Here is a 26,597-nt window from a genome sequence, read left to right as displayed (position 1 = left end):
TCTATAAATCATATCATAGTAGCTTTGCCATGTCTTGTTTTTAAGGTTTATATTGCATTAACGGCGTTGTATGCTATGTTATGTTGCTGACATGTTTTATTCTTTTGACATTTCGGTACATTGATATGCCCAATCAACTATAAGGGTATCCGGGGTACCCACCGAAACCCCCATCGGTGAGCCCCTTTGCCGAGCGGGATGGTACCGCCGTTAAATCGGTGAGGTAGAGAAAGGGTGGAAAACGGTGGGGAGCTGCCGAAGAGAGGGGGAGGAGAGAGAGAGGAGAGAGGGATGAGGGACCAATCAAAAGTTTCTTTTTTTTAAAAAAAAAAAAAAAAAAACCAATTCACCTAAGAGGGGAGTGCCGCCATCAATTTAGGGTGTTAGGGTGTTTAAGAGGGGAGTTGACGTGGCACACGAGGATTGGTTGGACGTAAGAGAGGGGACTCACCTCTTAGGTGAGCACCCCTTACACCCTAACGCTAGTTTGTTACTGTCATAACCAAGTTTGTTTGGCTTTTCACTAAACTCGCTCATATTATTTTGATAAAAATTACTCAAGTTTAAATATTGCTTACTTTTATAACTTTTTTTTTCATAAATACTATTTTTGTATTTTTTTTATAATTGAGTGATCTAAATAGAACATGTATAAAACCTGATTATAAGTGTGTATAATTTTACAAATATTTTTTTTGGGTAGTTGCACGGGTTTTCAAATCTATACTCGTGTACACACACATATACATCTACTATATAATAAAAGAAACCACTTTAGGGACACTTGTCATTATATGAGGCCATCTCTTATAGATAATTAATATAATACAATAAAAAATAAAAAAAAAGTTACGATGTATATTGCATTATAATATACAATTATGGGTGAGGAATTGCGTATTTACTTTTATCTTCTCAAAATCGAAAAAAATAAAATATTAATTAAGTTACACAAAATTCCAAATTAATTGTAGGCCATACAATATAATATAAAACAGTGTTAACAATTACAAATGTTATATACAATTAGGTGATACCCCGTTTGCGTTACGGGGCGATGACCAAATAATTCTCAACTAACTAAAAAAATAGTACTATAGTTTTGCTAGAAAGAAAAAGTAAAAAGAGTGTTATGCAACTACTTAACACGATTTTTAGCTGTGGGCAAAGTCATATTTTTGTTTTTTACTTGGGGGAAAAATCAAAATTTTTATCCCGAAGGTAAAATCCTAACTTTTAGCTAGGGGAAAACCATATTTTTATTTTGTACTTGAGGCAAAAACGTAATTTTGAATTGAGGGTGATATCTTAATTTTGAACCGAGGGGAAAATCGTAACTTTTAGCTGGTGGCAAAAGCATAATTTTATTTTAAACCGGGGGCAAAGACGTAATTTTAAAATGGGGGCAAAACCATAATTTTAAAGTGGGTATAAAATAATAAATTGGTGTAAAATCGTAATTTCTAGCCGGGGGGGGGGGGGGGACAAAATTTTATTTATTTATTTTATTAAACTAAAGTAGTTAAGAATAGAACCTATTTAAAAAATGTTTATAACGGGTAAAAAAAAATATTAATCAATGTTTATTGGTTCTATACTTTTATTTCCGTGTTCAATTCTCAACTCAAATACGGTAATCACTATGTTTACGTGACATTTATAAGAACCATTACCACAATCACCCCATTTATCGTATATCGAGTATATCCGTTAGTTTTTTTAGAGATATTACTACACAAAATTACATTTATGCAACTCGTGTAATACACGAGGTTTTTAAAAAATATAAATTTTTATTATGTAGTGTATAAAATTAGATTTATTCAATCCATATAATACATAGGGTTTATAAAGATATAACTTTTTATTGTTTGGTATATAAATTACATGTGCTTAACCCGTATAACACATGATGTTCTTAAAAATGTAACTTTTTCATTATTTAATATATAGAATTAAATTAACTCAACCGTTACAATACACGGGTTTCTCAAATATATAACTTTTTTTTATTATTTAGTGCATGTTTGGCTAAGCTTTTCAAACTAACTTATTGGCTTATTGACTTATCAAAAAGTCAATAAGGAGTTTATAGTGTCTGACAAATTGAAAAGTGTTTTTTAAAATGACTTTCTGATATGAAGGAAAAGAAGTTTTTGAAAAGTTAAGAGATTGTGACTTCTTGATCAGCTTATAGCTTTTCAAACAACAAATTACCAATATACCCCTTATTTTTTAACACCCCCTTATGAAAGAATGTCCATTTTAGTCATTTTAAATCAATAAGCTAAGCCAAACACTTTTTAAAAAATAACTTATTGATTTATTGACTTTTCCCACCCCATAAGCTAATTCAAACACTATTTTTAAAAAGTCATTTTTCCCAAAAGTCCTTTTTAACTCTAATAAGCTTAGCCAAACATGCCCTTAATATATAAAATTACATTTATTCAACCCGTGTAATACACGGGGTTCTAACCTAGTAGTGTTATATATGACGTCGTATGTTTTTTGAAACCGATACAGCAAACACACATAGCGTTATATATGATGTCGTATGTTTTTTGAAACTGATACGAACCGATAGGACAAATGATTTGATTACGGAAGTTAAAAAATATTGTGTATGTCTATATGAATTATCTTTGCTAACTAGTCTAACTAATAGAACTCTCCAGTGCGATACAATTGGAATTTGGTATACGCACAAAACATAAAAAAAAATAATCCACTAAAATTGTGAGTTACAATATTATATTGCGGTATGGCACCACTTCAGTATCAGTAGTAAAAAAAAAAAATCGAAACTCACTCGCATCGAAACCATAAGCCATAAAAAATAAATACCAGTACTAATACATATGTTGTTCAGGCACTATCGATTTGGTAAAAATTATGTGTATTACAAAATATAAAAAAGAAAGTTATTTATAATGATTTAATTACACAAAAGTTATCACATGTAACCCAAAAAAAGAAAGTCGTGATATATCTAAAAGAATATCATATATCTTTTACATTGATTTGAAAACTATAAAAATTAATACTAATACCGGTACCTATGTTGTTTAGTTGATATCAGTTCATGTCGTCACGACATCGTTACTCGGTATATATATTTTTTATATATATATACATAAAATCAACTATAATCAAGTTACGAAATTACGTTATTCTTCGAATTAGGGTATACGGAGTGGGTCGGTAAACCCATGCGGTACCGATCCCAACTCCAATGCCAACATTGTTTACCGATATCCTTTACCGAATTGAGGGTTTGTTTCGGTGAGTGCTCACCGATTCGGTGAGAGGGAGGGAATGGGAGAGAGAGAGAGTGTGTGTGTGGTGGGGTCCATGCCTTCTCAACCAATCACATATTTTTTTAAAAAAAAAAAATAGTTTATCTATTCTAAAGTGTCTAACCACCGCCAACGTTTATGAGCAATAGGTAAACAAAATAGGTAAAATGACATGGCACTGTTTGATTCGGTGATTTGGGAGTTTACCTATTCAAAGTGTCTAACCACTCCCTACACCCTTAGCCCGGTCGCATGAACTACAATTCGAAACGAATTTGAATTCAAATTCGCTCTAAAAAAACCTTTAACCCAAACAAACCGATTCAAATAACCAAAATAACCCGAACCCTTAAATCTAAATTGAGGGGGCAGAGTGAAAATATGTTCCCAACAGACAAGATTCTTTGCCGGTAAAAACATGATCGTTCAAATTGATCCCCTGTTTGTTCTTCATTTCTTCGAATTTCAAAAACTTTACGAGCAATTTCATCGACAAACCACCTAAGAACGAACACTATGTTGCGTTGGTGGGTCGATGTAGGGATTGAAAATGAATTTAAAAAAATGGGGGTCGAAGACGATCATTGATAATAGGTTGGAGAAGATGGGAGGATTATCATGTTTCTGTTTTCCTGGTCGTCGGAAAGTTAGCCCCGACAACAATGTTGTATCCGAGGAACAACCGAGCTTGAAGCAACCCGATCCTACAGGTCTCGACACAATATATATCTATTTACATGTGTATGTCTTTCTTCTTCGTCTCAATTTTTCGATTTATGTTTTCAAACCATTCATGTTGGTTCATTCGTTTAGCTTTCGAGAATTACAAATGAAGCATTTAAGAAACTGATGTAATCATCGTGGTGATCAACATCTAGGATTAGAAGTCACATGGAAGCATGTATGAATGAATTTGTTAGTTAAATAGTTTGAGCTTGAATGTAGTATGAACTATGAACTAACATAAAAGGGTGTTGTTATCGGTACACCATCGATTTTTGTGTACACCAAGGTACATGTTAATCAATACGGGCTGTATTAGTGGCCGAAAAAAGTTGATATACGCCTCATGGGTTATGAATTGTCTCGTCAGTCATTTTTTTGTCGGATGGTACTTTTATATGGCACGTATGATGTGGGGGAAGCACCATCTCATGCATGTCGTATAGCCATCTTAACCATCTCATACAGCCCATATAATCCATAATGGCCTTGTAAAACGACCCATATAATGTGGGCGAAACACCCTCTCATATGGGTCGTATAGCCATTTTAATCACCCATAATGTACTTGTAATACAACCGGGATGAGGGCTAGTGTCTAGATATCACATCAATCTTAACTGATAACAGTCACCAACATAAACTATTGGTTTAGAAAAGCGTGCCTAGGCGCAAGGGGACCTCAGGCGCATAGGCTTACGCTTCAGACTACAAAAGGCGAGGGTGTACAGCAAGTACACTTGAGGCGCAAAAAGGGCACAGAAAATCGGCATGAGGCGCCCTTTTGTATGGGGAAAGTTTTGTGCATAAGGATGTTGTGCATATAGCTTTTTAGGCTGTGCATATAGGTTATTTACATATTAAACCACATATAGTGCTTATTTATGTCTAGATTTTGGGTAACCGATCCTATAAACCTATGAAAGTAAATAAAAAAATTATATAAAAAATGGTGCCTCGCGTATGAAAAGCGTTATGGTTTTACACTTTTTAAATAAATTGTGCCTCAGATTTAGACCCTATCACCTAGGTGCGCCTCACCCTTTCTAAGACCAAGCATAGATTTGATGCTCACAAGTACAATGTGACCTAGGAAATATGTTAGTTGGGAAATTTGTACAAATTCCTTAGAAATATTTGACCAAAAATTTGCTTCTTACAACACATGTTCTAATGCTGAATTCCATGTTGTGAGAAGCAGTTCCAAAGATCGATAACGAAGATTCACAAACAAAACCAAAGGAGCAGGAATCAAGAACACAACAAGACCTTGATGTTCCTGCAAATACTAAACAAAGGAAATTCAGTTACCAAGAGCTTGTAAAAGCCACTGATAATTTCAAAAGTGACCGTTATATTGGGGAAGGCGGGTTTGGGGAAGTATATAAAGGAAAGCTAGAAAACCCGAAACAAGTATATAACTTTCTCTATCTTTTAATCTTCAACTCATTCATTGCAAGGTATGTTTTTAAACTTTTAATGTAGTAATATAATGGGCAGGTTGTGGCTGTTAAAAAGCTAAACCGAGATGGTCTGCAAGGGCATAAGGAATTTTTAGTTGAAATCACAATGCTTTCGCTTGTGTGTCATCCAAATATCGTTAATTTGATCGGATATTGCTCTGAGAACGAAGAACTGCTACTTGTTTATGAGTTCATGCCTTTAGGATCCTTGGAAGAACACCTACATGGTAACATGTTTCCTGTAGTTATTTCTATAAGTGGTTATTTCAACTAATATACTTAATTTGTCAATATGGATTATGTTTAATCTCAAACGGGTCAAATAGGTTAAAATCAATATTTTAGCTAAAAGAATAGAACAAGCCTGGTACACGAGGCTCCTGCATGCGCTGGTCCAGGGGTGTCAGGCCAGCTTGTAGTACACCCTCCATCCCAAAATTATTTGGCACATTGCTACTTTAGGACTAAAGTACACAGATAGTCCTTGTGGTTTTTCAAAATTTTGGATTTGGGCCCCAGCTTTCTAAAAGTACATGTAAGTCCCTGTGGTTTACACTTTGTAACGCTTTAGTCCCCAACCAACGAATCTAAAGGTTTCAGGAAGTCCAAGTTAGGGACTAAATGTGTTACAAAGTGCAAACCACAAGGACCATCTATGTACTTTTGACAAAAGTTGGGGATTAAATGCGTTAAAAAGTGTAAATCACCGGAATCATTCGTGTACTTTTGGAAAGTTAAGGAGTAAATCCAAAATTTTGAAAAACCAGATGACTATATGTAATCTGTGTACTTTACTCCTACCTTAATTTGTCCCAAATAATTGTCACCTTAAAAAATAAATAGCTATTTACTAATTTTCCCGTTTTCCCCTTGATTACCTTATACATATTTACAACTCAATCTTATCTTATAACGGTAACATTGTCATTTTACTAACTAAAATTTGCATTAATTGCACATATCATGAATTGTGTTTTCGATTTTGAGATTGAGGGAGTAATATCATAATATGGTTTTGTAATCATATTTAACGAATATTTTAATATGACAAGTTTTAAAACCGGAAAAGTGTTTGTGGGTCAACCAAACCGACCTGTTCATTCAGCCATTTTCAGTTTTATCATAGAAACAATATCATTTTCACTAATATGATTATTGTGCAGATCCTAAGCCATATATGAAGCCGCTTGATTGGAATACACGGATAAAAATAGCATTAGGAACCGCTAGGGGGCTCAACCACCTGCACCATCATCGCGAACCTCCTATTATCTATAGAGACATGAAATCAGCCAACATCTTATTGGATGATGGGTACCACCCGAAGATTTCTGATTTGGGTTTGGCTAAGTTCGGGCCACTAGGCAATAAATCTTATGTGTCAACTCGGGTAATGGGTACAATGGGGTATTGTGCACCTGAGTATGGGTACACGGGTCACTTGACCATAAAATCCGATACATACAGTTTTGGGGTGGTTCTTTTAGAACTTGTGACAGGACGACAGGCGTTCGATAAAACTACGGAAGGAGGGCAATATCTTATCGAATGGGTATGTTATTATTAATGATTTATAAACGTAATAATTAGTTTTTAATGTTTGAATAAACAACTTCAGTCTTTGAGTATTATAACTTCAAACGACAAAAGCACATCCAAACACTATCTTATACAGACGTTGTACTATACATAGTTGTATAGTAAAACGGCTGTATAGTACAATGTATAGTTATATAATCACTTTTAATTATCCAACATTGTTTTAACTTGCTAATGTTATGTTTAGGCGGAACCAATGTTGATAGACAAGAGGAGATACGTGAAGCTAGCGGACCCAAAAATGAAAGGGGAGTTCATGCATAGACCGCTGAAAAAGATTGTACAAGTGGCGTTGATGTGTATGAATGATGATTTTGAGAAGCGTCCAGACATGAGTGAAGTTGTTGATAGATTGGATCGAGTTGCATCTTTATCTGATCCGCATGCGGGTTCCAATCAGAATCAAGATTCAGATTCAGATTCAGATAATAATTCAGATTTTATGTTTAAAGATGATAAGGAAGAAAGAGCAAAGGCCATAGCAGAGGCCAAAATGTGGGGAGAGAAATATAGACATGAAAAAACAAGCAGAACACCTATATAATGTTGCATTCGGAATATTTTCGGATGTATGTAAGTGTCAAATCTTTTCTACTGTGCGTGATAACAACATGATGATGATATATATTTATATAGCAAAATCAACAAACACCTAACAACACTTGAATGCACCAATTTTAAACTCAAGTAAGAAACAAGTTCTCAGTTATTTTGATCAATAGTGTCCACTATAGTTGGATATAGAGTTTATTCATACAACTAGTGTAGGAAAAAAAAAAAGGGTAATTAGGGTAATTACAACTACTGTATGCAATAATATGAACACAAAATTTGGTCAAAGTAGTGTAAGTTGATTCCGAACATCGATCGGACAGGTCAGTGATTAATTATTGTTGATTGTATTGAGTATTGATTCTTTAAAAGTATCGAGTATTGATTGAGTAATGATTCTTTAATTGTATTAAGTAATGAATCTTTAATAGGGTTGATTGTATCGAACATGAACATCAGAATAGAAGGTTTAGTGTTAATAGTTATTGTTAAGTATTGAATCTTTAATAAGCACAATGATGTTATTTATAAAAGATAGTTTTCATCATTCGTTCATTTTAGATATAGTAAGGCTTAGTGTTAAATGTTAATTGAGTATTTATTAATTATTCGAATAACATGATTTTCTATTTTTTTCGTAATTGCATTGTTTATGGAATACTATGATTTTGTCATTTTTCGCAATTGCATTGTTTATCATGAAGGCATAAGGGCACATTTTTTTCGAGCTTGACCAGGGTACATAAATTCACAGAGACGCCACTGGGTGAAAGTAACAAATTACTCTCACATGAAAGTTACATGTCATGATTTAACTCTAAAACCAAACGGGGTTTACCTTAAAGGATAAAACATGAAACGTAAAAGATAGCTTGTATAATTTCTAAACATAAAGGTTGAAATCTACACTTTTATATAAACGTAAAAAGACATGCTTTTATAACATTATCAAATATTAATACAATCTTAAAAGAGAAAGTCGGTGGTTTTTACACCAACACTCCAACTTTCGGACATTGTCACAACCAATCTTTCAAAGTTTGCCATAACCATCCCTCTACTTTACTTTTTCGTCATCACCCCCTCAGCTTTTACACACTTACGTCACCATATCATTACTTTTACATTTCCATCACCACCCCCTCATCTTTTACACATTTCCGCCACCGCCACTCTACTTCACTTTGCCTTTTTTTACCCATCCCCAACGCTTTTCCGCCACCCCCCCCCCCCAAAAAAAAAAAAAAAAATTTACACATTTTTGCCACCACTCCTCTACTTTTATACTTTCCATTTTTTATCCTACTACTTCTATTTTCCCTAAAGTTTTAGACTTTGCATTTTTACCTCTTGCACTATTACTCCATTTTTACACCCGCTCAACATTAAAAAATTGCAACTGTAAGCCATAGACTACTACTCTTGCTTTTGCAAATGTCAATGAATTGTGTTTTATATTTTTTTGTAATTGTATTTTACGTATTGTATTTTACATTTTTTTATAATTGTCTTTTACGCATTGTGTTTTACACTATTTTTGTAATTGGCTTTTACACATCGCGTTTTGCGAATTGTTTGTTGTCTTACTATACGTTTCCACCCGCCGCGTGCCGCCGCAATCTTGTAACTTAAAATAGCCCGACACAACTTGTTAAATGCATAAATCCAATCGTCCACTAATGTTGAATCATGGTATGGATAATATTTTTGACGAAAAATTATGTCTTAAAATAATATAATGAAGTTGTCAAAAGTCAGTTTTCAACAAACGCGTATGAAATGTGACGGTGTGCTGGTGTGTCCACGACAAAGGTATCTAGAAAGCATTTTAAATCTGAATTTTTATATTATTGACTCGTGTGAAAGTATAGCTTGACAAAATTGACGACTACATGTTTATAGGACATAAAATGTCTCACAATTTAAGGTTATGGTTTTGCCCCATGTGTTATCTATTTCTTTTCTTCGTCGTCAAGGTCTTTTTTAATACAAATTCAAACTCGTGTCATAACTAACAAAGAAGCTAAAAGAAAAACATATCAAAGATAAGATTGATGAATAGGATGGTAAGTGGACTTTTCTAGGATGGGTATTCATGATTATAGTTTCATATCATATTGTAAAAGTGTGTTTCATATCCGGTTAAATACTTAAATACGTGTCTTGTAGATTATGGGACATACCCACTGGTATTGGATATACCCGTTAGTTTGTTAAAAAATATCCGTTGAGTTTCGAAACAATTTTTTCTTAACATTCTAATATTTATATAAATTTTTGTTCTTGACAACTATAATACATGAAAATATAATCATTACATAGGGTGGGGTTAGGCAGTGTGTTTTTCTTAAAAAAATTTTAAGAAGTGATGTAAAAATTAAGATTAGAATAACTAAGTGATGAAATAAAAGGATTAACAATTTTGTGATATTTATTTTAAATTTATTGATTGATTTATTGGATTACGGGTATAAAGGTAAATTCAGTGTATATTAAATTCAGAAACCCTTATGCAAGTCACATGCAGGGGCGCAGAATAGAAGGGGCCGGGGGGCGCCCGATCCTTCGAACTTTTCACTCATTAGTGTTTGGTATGTAGTTTTCGAATATAGAATTTTTTAGGTATATACGTTTTCGAACCCCCGGTTTTATAATTTTTTTAGGTATATACGTTTTCGACCCCCGGTCGGAAATCTCAAGCTTCGCCATTGGTCACATGCAAGTTTCCCCATTTTTTTTAAATGTCAATAATTTTTATACGTATTTTTTGTAAAAAAAAGTTACACAGCACTAATGAGCGTTTTTATCTTTAATATGAGTATTTAGGTTTCAAACACTAATTTCACTTTAATCCCTCATATTAGTTACAATTTAGTTCTTCATCTTTACCCAAATTATGGATAATTAGTTAGTAGTTGCACTATATCCCCCTTACAAAAAAAACTAACTATCCCTACGTTTTTTAAACGACCATAATTTTTACGTACGTTAATATATATATATATATATATATATATATATATGTGTGTGTGTGTATATATATGTGTGTGTGTGTTTTAATTAAAAAAGTTGATATATTACGTGATTAAGAGTGTCTATGTTAAGCTATAACTGAATCGTTAACAAAAACCGAACCGAAACGAAATAAACCAAAAACTAAATTAACTGAAACCGATTAACTAAAAACCTAATTAACCAAGAACCAATTATTTTTTTACCCATGTTTAACCAAAATTAACCTATCCAAACCGAACAATTCATATTTCTATATTTATAGCTTTTATATCTCCAGTTCATGTATTTCATATGTTATACCTCAGTTTAATATATTTATACTTTCATTTCATTTGTTTATTTATATATCTATTTTACGTATTTATACCTCAGTTTCATTTATTTCTAAATAAAAGTTTTAGCACAAGTTTGGTTTTGGTTATTAAACGAAATTAAATGAAAAGAACAAAAAATCGTCAATCTAACATAATAAACCAAACTGATTAACTAAAAACAGACTAGTTAATAAAATAGACTAATCGATTACTTCGGTTTCAGGTTTGGTTGAGGAACCGAACCAATCAAATCATGCACATCCTTGTAGTGTTTGTGTTTCCTGTCGTATCACGCAGACGCCCTATTAATCTCAAAATATAAGTTAATAGTTCTTAAAAAATTATAAATAATATTATTTAAAAAAAGATAATAAATTAACAAAATTAAACGCGTGAAACACACGTGATCTTCGTTAAATTATAAAAAATAGAGTTAATATTCACACGCCCCTCTTCTTTATCACTCTCTACATATCTAATACTAATAAAAAATATACTTAATGCCACATGACATTCTCATACTAAAACAAGAGCCTACTTAATGTCATATGACATTCTCTCGTTCAATTCACTAATATTATTATTATAATTAATTAATTAATTAATACAAAACAATAAAAAATTCCTAAACAACTTAATACTAATAAATATTTTATTGTCTACTTAGATAATGATTATTTACTTTTGACTTATCTAAAATATATAGTTAGTTATTAATAACAAATCTACTTATAATAAACAATTTCAAATAATGTCCATGTGACAACACCTTCTTTTTCTTTAAAGGGATACTAGGTTATAACCTCGTGTATTACACGGGTTAAATAAATGAATTTTATATACCAAATAATAAGACACTATCTTTTTAAAAGCCTCCTTTATTGCACGGGTTGAAGAAATGTAATTTTATATATTAAATAATAAAATAAGTTATATCTATAAGAACCATATATATTGTACGGGTTGAATAAATGTAATATTATATACCAAATAGTAAAAAAATTATATATCTTTAAAACCATTGTATTACACGGGTTGAATAAATGTAATATTGTTTACCAAATAATAAAAAAAATTATATTTTTAAAAACCCCCACACACAAATAAAAAACTCATAGTTGCACAAAATAAAAAAAAAATCAAAACTCATCAGCATTCAAAACAACGATCCACACAAAACAATCACTAATTCCTCCAATTTAAACCTAACAATAATCCACATATTTCGCACTACAAAATCACAAAATGTACCGATGTGATGGTTCGTAAATTCACATTGCGGTTGCAGACAATTAAAGGGTCGTGAGTTGTGACTTTTTGATTTATATTACTGTCTACAATAGAATCAGTTGCTAAAAACATGAAAATTGTACATAAAAAGATGTAGAGTAAGAATCTAATAACCTTATCATATATATATATATTGAAAGAAGTTGAATATATGATTGAAAGATATTGGCGGTGGAAACGGTTTGGACCAATCAATCAATTCTTATTAGATTTGATTAAATATTATTGATAATAAAAATTTGTATTAGATTAGATTTTAGATTTGATTAAATATTATTAATAATAAGAATTTGTATTAATTTAGATTAAATATTATTATTATTAATAATTTTAATCAATTAAATGAGAGAATGACAAGTGTCCCAAAACAGATTTCTTTTATTATATAGTATAGATATAGATTTTACCTATATGTTTAAAATATCTATTAAATAAATTATTATTTTATATTATAATAATAAAAATGATAAATAATAGGTTAATCAAATATTTGAAAATCGATTTACTTCCATGCGTTGAAAACACTTATAATGTTATTAGACCCGTGCAATAAATGGGTTTAAGGATAGAATATATCTTCATAATAATTTTGATGCAAGTCTATACTCTTTAATGCAACTCTATACTCATTGGATGTCCTTTTTTTTTTAACGACAAATTTGGATCACTGACGGACCACTGGAGTATCATCGTGCCACCAGCGGAACCACCCGATCATATCCATCTCCACTAGGCATAATGCCTATACACCAATTCAGGAGGAAACCCAGTAAATATGGGAAAAACCCCCATTGTGGGAATCGAACCCAGGACCTAGTGGTCCCAAAGTCTTATCTCACCCCAAGATGCCACTAGACTATAAAGCCATGGACACTCATTGGATGTCCTAAATGGATAGGTTTGCCAAACCATTGATAATTACCAAAGGTCAGTATTCCAGTGATGTTATCAATAAATATTGATCGAAAGAATGATTTATGTAACGGAATTCGACTACATGTCCTATCACTGGGTGATCAGGTTATTGAGGCACTCATATTACCGGAAGTAATACTGGCACTTAAACGTTTATCCCTACTAAATTTCGTTTAATACTGCCAAATAGAAGGTTTCCATTTAAATTGAAAAGAAGACAGTTTCCTCTCGCCCTATGTTTTGCCAATGACGATAAATAAAAGTATAGGACAATTTCTATGTAAAGTTGGTTTGTTTCTAAATGAATCGGTTTTTACACATGACCAACTGTTACGTCATCTATGGTAAAAGAAATTCACTTATGTAAAATCTTGAAGAGAATATAAAATAAAATATAAATAAATTTATATCTTTAAACCAGTGTAGTATACGGGTCTAATAATCTAGTGTCTAAATATATAAAGAGAAATAAAGTGAAAATAGATGTAAAAATAAGATATTGTGAGAATAATGAAACCAAAATAAATTACAAACAGAATATTAGGTGGATAGAATATAGATTAGATAAAAGAAAACTTGTAAAAAAAGACACGTTTTATTGCAAAACCGAATATCCAAAGCACAAAGCATAAACTCCTAACGAAAGCGGGAAGTTTCTTAACAAAAAAAGAATATGCCCAGAGAAGATTCCATCTCTGTATCATCCTCTTCGTCATGTTTATTCACCACCATTACTTATAATCACCCCCCAAACCCTAATCTCCCCAATATCTTCACATCTTCCACTTCACACTTCATTCAACCACATTCATCTTCTTCTTCCAATGGCCACCAAAGCTGTTCACGTTTCCGACGTCCCAAATCCCCATACCACATCATTCTCACTCTACTCCAAACCAATTGTTTCCGGTATGAATCTTAATCTTATTATTTCAAAATAATGGTTTCTGGCATGAATGTTAATCTTATTATTTGAAAATAATGGTTTTGACAGTGTGTATATAAAGATTTGACGTTTTGTTTTTTTTTTTTTTTGTGATGAAACAGAGGTCGAGCATTCGCCGAAATTTGTAGTGATCGGTCACAGAGGACACGGGATGAATATGTTGCAGTCTACTGATCGGAGAATGAAGGCGTTTAAGGAGAATTCGATTCTTTCGTTTAATAAGGCTGCGAATCATTCGGTTGATTATATCGAGTTTGACGTTCAGGTATTGCTAAATTCAAATTCATCATACCGTAATTTTAAGCTTAATTGTTTCTTAAATTTTAACTTGAAAACTGACTAATTTTTGCAGGTTACTAAAGATGATGTACCAATTATTTTTCACGATGACTTTATTCTTCATCAAGAACATGTAAGTTGCTTTTACATCCATCCCCAAGAATCCCGAAAATCCAGGACGAAAAAAAATAGGCTTCTAAAATATAATATTTGAAAAAAAATATATAAAATACATTACAAAATAATTATTTAAAAAATAAAATAAAATATACCCTTAACGTAAGAAATGAAGGAGGAACTTTTTTTTAAATCTTTTTTCTCATCTTTATTAAGCACGTTTTTTAGTCTCAGAATTTAAAAAAATATAATTTTACATTACTAGTGTAATTATGTAATTTCGTAAATTTTCTTACAATAATTACTATACTACTGTAAAATCAGAATTTTTTTATTTACATTTTACAATTAAACATCCTTCTTAATCTTAAATAGTAGGGAAAAAATTAAAAAAATAAATAAATAAAAAATTCCCTTCTACGTTAAGTGTATTTTGCATGTTAAGTCTCAATAGTTAGTTATCCAAATCATGTGTTTTTGCACTAATTACTGACCTAAAACCCTAATTGTTTCTCAGGGCGCTATATATGAAAATAGAGTGACTGATTTGACATGTGACGAGGTCTTTAGCTACGGTCCGCAAAGGGAGGCCGGAAGTGTCGGTAAAACTTTGGTCAGGAAAGTGAATGGAAATGTCGTCGGGTGGGATGTCGAATCGGATGATCAGTTGTGTAGTTTGCAAGAAGCATTTGAGAAAGTAAACCCTAAAGTTGGATTTAATGTAGAGTTGAAGTTCGATGATAATGTTGATTATAAACAAGATCATCTCATTCATGTTCTTCAAGTCATCTTGAAGGTATATATGTTAAAAAAAATGTGTATTAGCGACCGGAATTTGTAATTCAATCGCTAAGTTGGTGATAAGTTTAAATGTGTCGCTGATTCGTCGCTTATTATTTGTAGGTGGTTAATGAGCATGCTAAAGAGAGATCTATAATATTTTCAAGTTTTCAACCCGATGCGGCTTTACTTATAAAGAAGCTACAACAAAGATACCCGGTAAGTATATATTACGATGATTTTTTAGGGTTAAGGGTTTAGGGTTTAGGGTTTATTAACTCGATTTAACTGATCGGGTTGAAACCAAAACATAGGTATACTTCTTGACAAATGGAGGAACCGAGTTATACAATGATGTAAGAAGGAATTCATTGGAGGAAGCTAAAAGGTTGGCGTTAGAAGGCGGATTGGATGGAATCGTGTCAGAAGTTAAGGGTGTTTTTAGAAATCCATCGGCGGCAAGAGAGATTAAAGAGGCGAATCTCTCGCTTCTCACATATGGCAAATTGAAGTAAGTACATGTCGCGACTAAACTTGTTAATTTATCTAGATTTATAATTATTTAATGATTCTCATTTGAACTCGTTGTATGAGCCAGTATGCTAAATTTGTGTGTTTTTCTATGGAACAGTAATTACCCAGAAACTGTGCATGTTCAACGTTTAATGGGTGTAGATGGAGTTATTGTTGACTTGGTAGAAGAAATTACGATGGCGGTTGATGAAATGAATACGAGAAAGGGTCGTGGTGGCGTTGAGAAGGGCGAAAATGGTGGCATTGAGTTGTCGTTTCTACTAAACCTAATATCACAAGTGATACAACATTGATAGAAATGGTTTATGGCTATATGGATCCGACCCATATATGCGTGTTTTGTAAATAGGATTAAGTATGGAGATTGTGAGTAATTGGATCGGACCCATAATGTTTTGGTTAATATAATTAGTAACATAACGAATTGGCATTGCTTCAAATTGTTCGACACCTTTTATTTTGGCATTTTTTTCATTTATTTTTGTATCAGAAAATATTATGGGAAATTATGAATAGTGCGTGTTTGGCTACGAGATAATAGACACGGAACAGGTTAATTGAACTTGTCAAAACTATGGAAAATGCCTTTGATGAACTCTCTGGTGCCATCGATTCGTTTAATTCGTTACTCTTAAATATGTACAAATATGTATTTATCAAACATTAAACTTGATATCGTTGATATCAGGAATGTAACTGAGCTGAGCCGAATCTGAGTTTCTCTAAGCTTGAGCCAAACACGTTTTAGCTTCTTTAACTTAAGGGAGCTCGAGCTCTACTCTTCTAAGCATGTTTAGGCACGCAAGCCAGATCAAGCTTGATGTGTGAAACGTGGTCTCAAGCTCATTTAAGCTCGACTCGATTTGATCTTTTAGGAGGGCAATCTTGCTCGACTTGATTGATCGTTTAGGAGGGCAATCTTTCACTAATAGCAGCTAGTTTCTTTTAATTTGATTAAGTTTTTTGAACAAGACAAACACAACTACCACATCTACTACTAAATCTATAACACTCGTCTTCAATGAAACTTGAACCCTCGTCACTTAAAGGAGAAAACCTTCACAATTTAATAGGATTCGACATTGTTTTTGTTTTTAAGGTCATCCATAATGGTTAATGTCCTCTAAGGGACATTTTCCTCCACGTCAAGCATTATAACGCCCCTTCAAAAAATATGTAATGGTTAACGCTTTTTAATGTTCATTTAGTCATTACTTTTCAATTTTTTCTTCTCATTGGGCATTATACTTGAAATGTTTCTCCTCTTCATGCCCTTATAACTCTCACAGGGGTGGTGTTGGGGGCTTTATCAAGGCACTTCACGCCCCTATAATGCCGATTACTCATGGCGAGGGCATTAAAATTTTCTATAATAAAATACCTAAACAATGAAATTATCAAAGATAATGATCTAATTTTCAAATTTGTGTAACTTATATCAAACGTGTGATTAATACATTATTTATTATAATATTTGACTGAATTTTAATTTCAAAAAACGTGTGATTAATACATTATTTATTATAATATTTGACTGAATTTTAATTTCAAAAAACGTGTGATTAATACATTATTTATTATAATATTTGACTGAATTTTAATTTCAAAAACACGTTAAGCGATAATGGCGGAATTTTACATATGGTTCAGGATTATTTTTTTTCTACAAAAAAATTCTTATTTGAATGTTAAATTAGAAAAAAAAAAAAAAAAAAAAAAAAAAAAAAAAAACCCCTTATATTCAAGCAATAATGGTGGAATAACTCAAGTTACCTTCGCCATTACATCCATAAAAGAGCCGGACTTTCGGTATTTCTGGCTCCCGGACCGGTCGATCCGAGTTTGAAAACCATGGTTGCAATTAGAACTATTTTATTTAACTGAAATCCCATATCTTTACTCGTTAGCCAATTTAAAGATTTTTGCTCGAATTTTGTATTGTATATTTTGGGAATAATAAAAGTTTGCAGTGTCGCAAACTTTTGATTTTTAAGTATTGTATATTTTGGGAATAATAAAAGTTTGCAGTTTGCATGTCGATAAAAGTTTGCAGTGTCGCAAACTTTTGATTTTTAAGTATTGTATACCTTGGGGTTTCAAGTTTAAACATCAAACATTGTTATGTGATAAAAACACATACAAAACATCAAACATGAGAGAGAGAAACAAAAGTTGTTAATTCTTGAAAGTCACAAAACCAACTTGCTCAGCTCAGCAGCAGCATCAGCATCTGCAGCAGGTTGAGTTCTTCTATCTAGCGTCACCTACACTAGAACATACACACTGATTAGTGAAAAGAGGTAAATCAAAATTAACTAAAATGACATGTCATTTGCCACGTTTACTATAGATATGAATATTAAGAAAATGTTAGGAAAACAAATTAAAGATAAATAAAACCTGATGGCAAATAAACCCAAGACTGATCTCCATCTTGTTTTACCAGAATTACCCCTTCCAGGATATCCAAACTCACTGGCCTTTCTAACATTGCTATATGACCCCACATATCCATAAAATTGTTGATTTCCATTCTGTTGCCGTTCAGTTTTGTTAGCCATCGTGCAAGTTCCACCCGGACCCGTTTGGCATCCAATTCCCAAACCCTCCCATCTGTTGTACTAGCATAAAGTTCCAAACAATGGCGTGCAAGAACTCGAGAGAATCTACAATAGCCCACTAGATATTCAACAATCTCATTTCCATCAAGTGGGTCGAAACCCGCGTAGCCAGAGACAATTTGGTATAGCACTGCATGAAAGCACAAATCATCAACAATTCTCCAATACCCATTAATCTCTACTGCTCCAACAAGCCTAATAGCAGATTTTAGTTCTTCATCAGTAACGTAAAGCATGCTCTTTAGGCAACCCCATTTATACAAACGGGATGGCGGACCAGCCTCAAATCCCGCGTCTTCTGCAAGTGAGTAAGGATTTTCTAGAAGAAGTGTCTTAAGTCTCTGCTCCAACGTTCCAGCATCTTCATCTATTATTCTTAGTCTGATCAGGTAGTAGTAGTATTATTATTATTATTATTAAATATAACTAAATTATGATTCAGCCAACATTAAGTTAAGAATAATTAGACAACGTTATTACCTTTGTAAGGCATAAAGTTCAATCTCAGCAAGTACCATTTCATCACACCTGAAACATATGGAAGCATTAACCGAAGCGAATATCTCATAAAACCAAATTTCTTCCCTTATATTAATTACATAGCAATAAGAAAATATTCAAAAACAACAGATCGATCCTAGATTAAGAAGAATGAATATGACTAGATAAGAGAATTGAAGAATTACCTGCTAGGATTTCGGAGGTCGGGAGGGCAGGCTTCGGACACTAAAACAGATACAAACACGCTAATTAGTTATGAGATGAAAACATTAATTTTATGGAGAGAAAGTGTTAACAAAATGACTAGACCTGGCAAACGGGTCGGTTCGGGTCAAAACGGGTTCGGGTTAAAACAGGTTCGGGTCAAAACGGGTCAATTAAAAAAAGGATTGTTTTGGTTCAGGTCGACACGGGTTCGGGTCGGAACGGGTCCGGGTCAAAATGGGTTTCGGGTCGGGTCAGAATTCTCTTTTTTTTTACTAATATGCATTAATCAAAGGGTGATTGCACAACAATTAATCGAAGAACATATTTCTTTTAAGTAAAAAATGATTTATTTACCATGGATATATGGAATGGGTATACAAGGAAGTGCTAATTACATAATCAAATTCCCACTTAACAGATTAACACTATACAGCAAATTCTAGACAGCATTAACAGCAGGTTAAACAGCTTAAATACAGCTTTAACAGCAAACATAATCATTAACAGCAGCTTAAACACGTTCAATACAGCTTTAAACAGCAAACAGAATCATTAACAGCAGCTTAAACAGGTTCAATACAGCTTTAACAGCAAACAGAATCATTAACAGCAGGTTAAACAGATTTTATACAGCAAACAGAATAATTAACGACAGCTTTAAACATATCATATACATCAATACATATGTCTTTATGTTCCATCTTAATAAGTTTCAGCAATAATAACAAGCATCAATATTTAACATTTAGTGGAGAAATAGAGATAACATACTGGATGTACAAAATTCCAAATATCAAAATGTTAAAATGTACGTATATATACAGATTAAAGAATAAACAAACCTGATGTAAGAGTTTTATGGTCTGATAGCAAATAAACACAAGCATGATCTCCATGGTCTGCTAACAAAATTTCCTCTTTCAACATATCCAAATTCACTGGCAATCCTACATAACTCCAATGATCCATAAATTTCCGGAGTTCCATTTTATTCCCATTACTTTTTAACACCCATCGTGCAAGTTCCAAAGAAACCCGTTTGGTATCCAATTCCCAACCCTTCCCATCGGTTGTACTAGCATACAGTTCCAGACAATGGCGTGCAACAGCTGGAGAGCATCCCCAAGGGTGAAATCTATCTCCATCAAGTGAGCTTAAAGACCAGTTTAGCGCATTTGCTTTCCATACAAGAGAATATAGCACTCTACCAATGCACAAATCATCAACAATTCTCCAACACCCATTAACCTCTACAGCTGAAACAAGTCTAAGAGCAGAGTTTAATTCTTCATCGCTGGCATGAAGCATGCTCTTTAGGTCTTTCCATTGATACAAACCATACGGTTGACCTCCCTCGGATCCCATTTCTTCTTCACCCTCGGATCCCGTTTCTTCTTCACCCTCGTATAATTCAAGTGTATATGGATTTTGTAGAAGAAGTGCTTTAAGTTTCTGCTCCATGCTTCCAGCCTTTACATCTCTTATGCTTTGTCTGATTTAAGTATAACTAATTAATAATACAGCCAGCATAATATTAATATATATAACTAGATTACCTTTGGTTAACAGGATCAGTTTCATCCATCCTTAACTTGTGAGACCTAAAACATAAAAAAACCCCATCATCGCGACCACAGAAAACAAGATAAACTAAATCACATGCATAGAAGTGTATTAAAAAACCTGCTGAAAACAGAAGCATACGTTAATAGATCGGCGGTCATTAGGACACTCTGATGTCGTGGGAGTCTTGTTACGTGTTGAAGGAATGAGAGATAGTGTCTCTCATTCCTTAAGATCGCACCTATAATTCTCGTTCGTCTTGCTCCTTGATGAACGATATAGCGTAGATCCATTTCTTGACCGGGAATGAAAAGCATCTTCTCTCTAATATGGTCAACAAACATCGCATATGGCGTATCAATTGTCATACAAATTTGTGTTGTTTCGGGCATTTGTGTTGTTCCGGGCCATCCGCTGTAACTCATGGTACCATTATAATAGAATGTTTCCCACTTTCCACCTCTCATGCAGGCAATTTTATATTTTTTCTCAGCCATATCAAAAAGATAACAACAAAACCTAAAACATAGAAAAACCCCATCATCACGACCACAGAAAACAAGATAAACCAAATCACAAGTGTAATAAAAAACCTAGGCCCTAAAACAAACAAACAAGCCACAAATATATCATCCCCTACTTGAATCGCAAATGCTCTGAGAATATGATAACAAGTACCTGTTGCGTGGAATGCAAGTGGGAGGTCGACACGACTACAGAGTGGGAGCTCGTAGATGCGATGGATTTAGCTTCGACAGGGTGAATCTCGGCGATATATCTGCCGACATGTGTGAATGGCGTCCAGTAGATATAGTTTGATTTAGGTTAAAAAATTGGGCCAAAAATAATGTAAATGGGCTTTGATTTGGATATGATCAACCTCTTCAAGTTGCCATTGTTTAACCGACACTTCGACACCCATAACTAGTAGTGGTGCACAAATCGGGTTTGCTGAATACCCGGTTCCGGGTATGGAACCGGGTTCGGGTACGATCGGGTTCTACAAAATCGGGTATTGACAATACCCGGGTCGGGTCTGGGTCCGGGTTTTATATAAAAAATGTATACCCTATATACCTGGGTTCGGGTCGGGTTTTCTAATACCCGGGTATTATAATACCCTATTTTCGGGATCGGGTTGGGTTCGGGTTTGGTGCGGGTATGCCTCGGGTTTTCATTTTTTTTGGATAAATCATAGAAATATAAAATGCAAAACCTTTTTATTTCATAAAACATAAAGATACATGACACCTAAATAATAATTGAACCAGATCGAATACCATGGTTCTTTCTAACAACCCAATTCAAAGATTTATATGTGTTATCGGTTTTACCTCAACCTTTATGTGTCTCAACATAATGTCATGAACACATACACACATTCTAAATAGTTTGGTATGACAATCGAGTCATCCCCGCCCACCGAATAACCGACAACCCACAAAGTTTTAGCAACCACCATCTTATCAAAGCATCACAAACCCAACGAAAGAGGGTAAACATTCTTAGACGCCTGAAGAGTAATTACAAAACGGACGCAATATTATACGGATGCAATATTGTGATACCCCGCTCTGCTAGCACATTATACGGACCCAATATTGTGAGTTCATGTCCGTCTTTTCTTTTAAACTTTTTCGGTTTTATAACTCTCGGTGGGAAACAGATGACACTCCTAATAATCACCACAAAAAAGAGACAAAAAAATTAGAGGTTTTAAACGAACCCAATACTTAAAAATCAAAAGTTTGCGACACTGCAAACTTTTATTATTCCCAAAATATACAATACAAAATTCGAGCAAAAATCTTTAAATTGGCTAACGAGTAAAGATATGGGATTTCAGTTAAAAAAAACTTTGATGTTTTAAATCTTTTCAAATAAAAAGTTGTTATATAAGTTTTTCAACTCCTGTTCAAACAATTTTGTTAAACAAACTTTGTCGATAGTAGATGATCTTTATAAATCGATATATGTTGACTACCTTCTTATATATCAAACATTTTTGTTTCTAGAAAGTTACTCAAAAAACTATTTTGACCAAGATAATATGTGAAGATATTGCTAAACATGCTATGTTGGTAGTTGTGACATTTAGAAGTCGATAAGTTTGTACTACCTACCTTCTTATGTATTAAACCATTTTCTATCAAGAAATCACCTATAACCATTTTGACCAACATAATATTTTAATTTATTTTAAGAGAAAATTATTTTAATTTAAAGAAAAATGATCAAGATAAAATCAACACACGTATATTAAACCATTGATTTTCAACTTGTGTTAAAACAGACATCTAAAAAAGAGCTAATCATAAAATGACAAATAGGATCCTTCATTATAGCGTTATGCCAAACCAAACACCTAGGGACCGCCTTTGGCTTATCACGTGAATTACGAGAGATATCGCATTTTCACTCAGTTCGCTAATATTGCAATTACTAAAAAATGACAAGTTAAATACGATACTCGCCTAAATTACATGATTTCAATTTTCAACTTTAAGAATCAAGTAAATCATGATGTCTCGTAATTCTTGTTGGCCCGGTTTTCTATATTTTTATAGAAGTTTCGCCGTCTAAAAAAAGTAAATTATGAGACATTGGCTTTTCTAAACGCAAAATCGTGTAATATATATAATATGCCGTCTGAAAAAATGATATCACGTTATTCACATTATTCCCAAAAGCATAAAAATCACATCTGAAAAAATGATATCGCGTTATTCACGTTATTCCCAAAAGTATAAAAATCACATCTGAAAAAATGATATCGCGTTATTCACGTTATTCCCAAAAGCATAAAATCACATAATTTGAACACATATCGTCTTTTATTTAACTTCTATAAATGCAAATATAATTTAAAGGTTATTAGATTTTAATAATCCTAACTTTTACTCATTAGCTAGCATTAATCTCGACTTAAAAAATTTCCTATGACAATCTCAACTTCTAAGAATTTGGCCCACATTAATCTTTTTTTAACTGTTATAACCCAGTTAGTTTTTTGCTGACATGGCAGCTTACGTAACACAAACCTAGTTATTGGATTTTAGGGGTTGTTTGGCTGAGCTTTTCAAAACAGCTTATTTGCTTATTTGCTTTTCTGAAAAGCAAATAAGTCAATAAGCTCTTTTGAAAAGCTTTAAAATGGAGCTTTTCAAAACAGCTTATTGACTTATTTGCTTTTCAGAAAGCAAATAAGCAAATAAGCTCTTTTGAAAAGCTCAGCCAAACAACCCCTTAATAATCCTAATTTTCACCACCACCATCATTAGTGGCGGCTGTTGGTGGTAGCGGCTGATGGTGGTTGTTGATGAATGTGGTGAAAGTTAGGATTATTAAAATCCAACAACTAGGTTTGTACCACATAAGCAACCACATCAGTCGATAATAAGGTTTGTGTCACGCAAGCTGCCACGTTAGCAAAAAACCTAACTGGGTTATAACTAGGGATGAGCTCGGTACCGGTATCGAATTTCTCGGTATAGAAAATACCAATTCCGAATTTCTCCAAATATGGGTACCGGTACCATAAATGTTTGGTACGGTACCGGTATTTAAGGGTAAAATTCAATAAAATACCGGTATCGTACCGGTACCGAAAACGCCAAAAAGTGGGTACCGATTCGGTACCGAAAAAATAGTTACGGAAAATTCGGTACCGGTATCAAGTATCATATGCTCATCCCTAGTTATAACCCAGTTAGAAAATGATCGATGGGGGCCAAATTCATACAAATTGAGATTGTGAGAGACAATTTTTTGTGTTAGGATTCATGCTGACTAACTAGAAAAAGCTAAAATAATATATATATATATATATATATATATATATATATATATATATATATATATATGGTTGTTTTAGACTATGGGGTATAGGGAGAGGTTGGGGCGTGGGTTGGAGAGAAACGCCCAAGTCACCACCTCGGGTGGGCTTGGGTTTGGGCGTGGCCCCTTGGGCGGGAGTTTAAGTGTCACACCCCAACCGATGGCGGAAACATCGGGGCGTGGCACTGAGCGAAACAGATTGTCCAGAAGTTTCCATAACAATTATAATTATCAATTAGTACAAATGAAATCTGAGTTGTCGGAACAGAACTATTTGCCTAGATTTTGTCTGTAATAATTGTACTATCTTTTATGACATGGTATGGGACATGTTGTTTTAAGTAATTGATAATTATAATTGTTATGAAAACTTCTGGACAATCTGTTTCGCTCAATGCCACGCCCCGATGTTTCCGCCATCGGTTGGGGTGTGACACTTAAACTCCCGCCCAAGGGGCCACGCCCAAACCCAAGCCCACCCGAGGTGGTGACTTGGGCGTTTCTCTCCAACCCACGCCCCAACCTCGCCCTATACCCCATAGTCTAAAACAACCATATATATATTATTTTAGCTTTTTCTAGTTTTGTACTAAACATTCAATTTTTAATGTACTGTTAAAAACATTCGATTTTGAATATACTAGTGGGATTTAACCCGCGCGTTGCGGCGGGGACTTGACGGAAGCTCGTGTGGATTCAATTTGATTCGTTATAATAATGGCACACGCTATAACAACCAAAAAGAAAAACCTTAAGAATAAAATTATAATATGACCTAAACAATATCTACGCGGTTCACTTCGAAATACAAATAGAAAACATTGCGTGGTAATTAACAAAAACGAAAGAGTTTTGATACACATCTCTTGTTTTTCCATATTTTTAGTTGCTTTTGAAAGTAAGTTATAAACTATAGCACCTATGTACTCCATGCACTAATAATAGTACTTTACTAAATCTGGAACCCATGTTATAAGAATATGTCCTAAAAACATTATAAATATAATTTAAATGAAAAAACAAAAATATTATGAAATACCAATTCTTTTTACCAAAATTTAAATGCAATTATCAGTTTAAATATGCGGGTAGAAGCTCGATTAATGTCGGTGTACTTACCGTATCAAACGAAAAAAAAGCACTCAAAATATGTCGAAAAGGGCATCTCTCGCTTGTTCGGTCCATTAAAAAAGTTCATTTAAACTAAAAAACTTTATGAGATATCAATTTATTTACCAAAATTCAAATACAGTCATCAAATTAACTAATAAAAGTAAAATTTCAAATACTATTAATCAAAATAAAATAAGAAACATTTAATCAAAATAAAATAAAAAACATTTTTAGTTTAAATTATGAAACAAATATATTTATATAATTATGTGATTTCCAGTAAACCTATGGGCTCTAAAACATTGTTTTGTTTTCAAGGTGCTATATACAAAAGGAATGAGATCAAATACAAACACTTAAGTTTGTAAGAACCATAAGAACCAATACATAATTGACAAGTGTCCATCAATAAAAAATTAGTTTAGGGGTAATTTAGACTTTTTGACCATATTTATTTATAACTAATTAAAAATAATTACAAAAAATATAATCAGCACAACACTATATAATTAGCACAACATCATTAATCGTTCTTCATTATCAGCACATCGTCATCGAATCGTTCTCCATTATCAACATAAACGACATTAGCACAACATCTTCAATCGTTCTCCATTATCAGCACACCAGATGTGCTGATTATATCTACTTTTGGTGTTTGTTTGTATTATTTTGTAATTAACACATAATCAGCACCTTATTAGCACAAATATAAAACATCTTTTGTTAACTTTTTTTAAAAAACACTTTTATAAATACAAAAAGGTATAGCAATATGGTACTCATATTAAAGATAAAAAAATACTTGATTTTATGGTATATATTTTTTAAAAAAATAATGAAGTATATAAAAGTTATTTTAGTTTAAAAAACCTTGGTGGAATTTGTATTTAATAGAAAATGGTCAAATGACTAGCAATTTTACAAAA

The 26,597-nt window shown here is 33.1% G+C and overlaps 3 protein-coding genes across 5 annotated transcripts; 2 read left to right on the top strand and 1 right to left on the bottom strand.

Moving 5' to 3' along the window:
* The first annotated feature begins 3,849 nt into the window (after positions 1-3,849).
* On the top strand, positions 3,850-7,628 carry LOC110866930 (probable serine/threonine-protein kinase PBL7). The gene is made up of 5 exons (XM_035975039.1): positions 3,850-4,009; positions 5,224-5,435; positions 5,523-5,712; positions 6,649-7,037; positions 7,272-7,628. Exons 1-5 carry the CDS (start codon positions 3,850-3,852, stop codon positions 7,626-7,628), a joined length of 1,308 nt encoding a protein of 435 aa, XP_035830932.1.
* Positions 7,629-13,876: 6,248 nt separating this feature from the next.
* Positions 13,877-16,356, top strand: LOC110868577 (glycerophosphodiester phosphodiesterase GDPD1, chloroplastic). Its single transcript, XM_022117776.2, has 7 exons — positions 13,877-14,079; positions 14,218-14,381; positions 14,469-14,528; positions 15,030-15,308; positions 15,416-15,511; positions 15,607-15,803; positions 15,924-16,356. The coding sequence occupies exons 1-7, from the start codon at positions 13,995-13,997 to the stop codon at positions 16,117-16,119; spliced, it is 1,077 nt and encodes a 358-aa protein (XP_021973468.1). The 5' UTR covers positions 13,877-13,994; the 3' UTR covers positions 16,120-16,356.
* A 1,483-nt stretch (positions 16,357-17,839) lies between these two features.
* On the bottom strand, positions 17,840-21,776 carry LOC110868576. 3 transcript variants are annotated; one of them, XM_022117774.2, is made up of 8 exons: positions 21,397-21,776; positions 20,839-21,237; positions 20,712-20,756; positions 19,998-20,647; positions 19,134-19,173; positions 18,928-18,975; positions 18,227-18,828; positions 17,840-18,095 (listed from the first exon to the last, which is right to left on the bottom strand). In XM_022117774.2, the coding sequence occupies exons 2-8, from the start codon at positions 21,213-21,215 to the stop codon at positions 18,091-18,093; spliced, it is 1,767 nt and encodes a 588-aa protein (XP_021973466.1). In that variant the 5' UTR covers positions 21,216-21,237; positions 21,397-21,776; the 3' UTR covers positions 17,840-18,090. The 3 variants fall into 3 exon arrangements, with proteins under 3 accessions (XP_021973466.1, XP_021973465.1, XP_021973467.1); XM_022117773.2 differs by having other exon boundaries at positions 17,840-18,090; XM_022117775.2 differs by having other exon boundaries at positions 17,841-18,090; positions 20,860-21,237.
* Between the last annotated feature and the right edge of the window lie 4,821 nt (positions 21,777-26,597).

This window comes from Helianthus annuus, chromosome 7 (genome assembly GCF_002127325.2).
Source record: "Helianthus annuus cultivar XRQ/B chromosome 7, HanXRQr2.0-SUNRISE, whole genome shotgun sequence".
Lineage (NCBI taxonomy): Eukaryota > Viridiplantae > Streptophyta > Magnoliopsida > Asterales > Asteraceae > Helianthus > Helianthus annuus.
The sequence above is the reverse complement of the archived record's forward strand: the minus strand, read 5'-3'. Positions and strand labels throughout refer to the sequence as shown.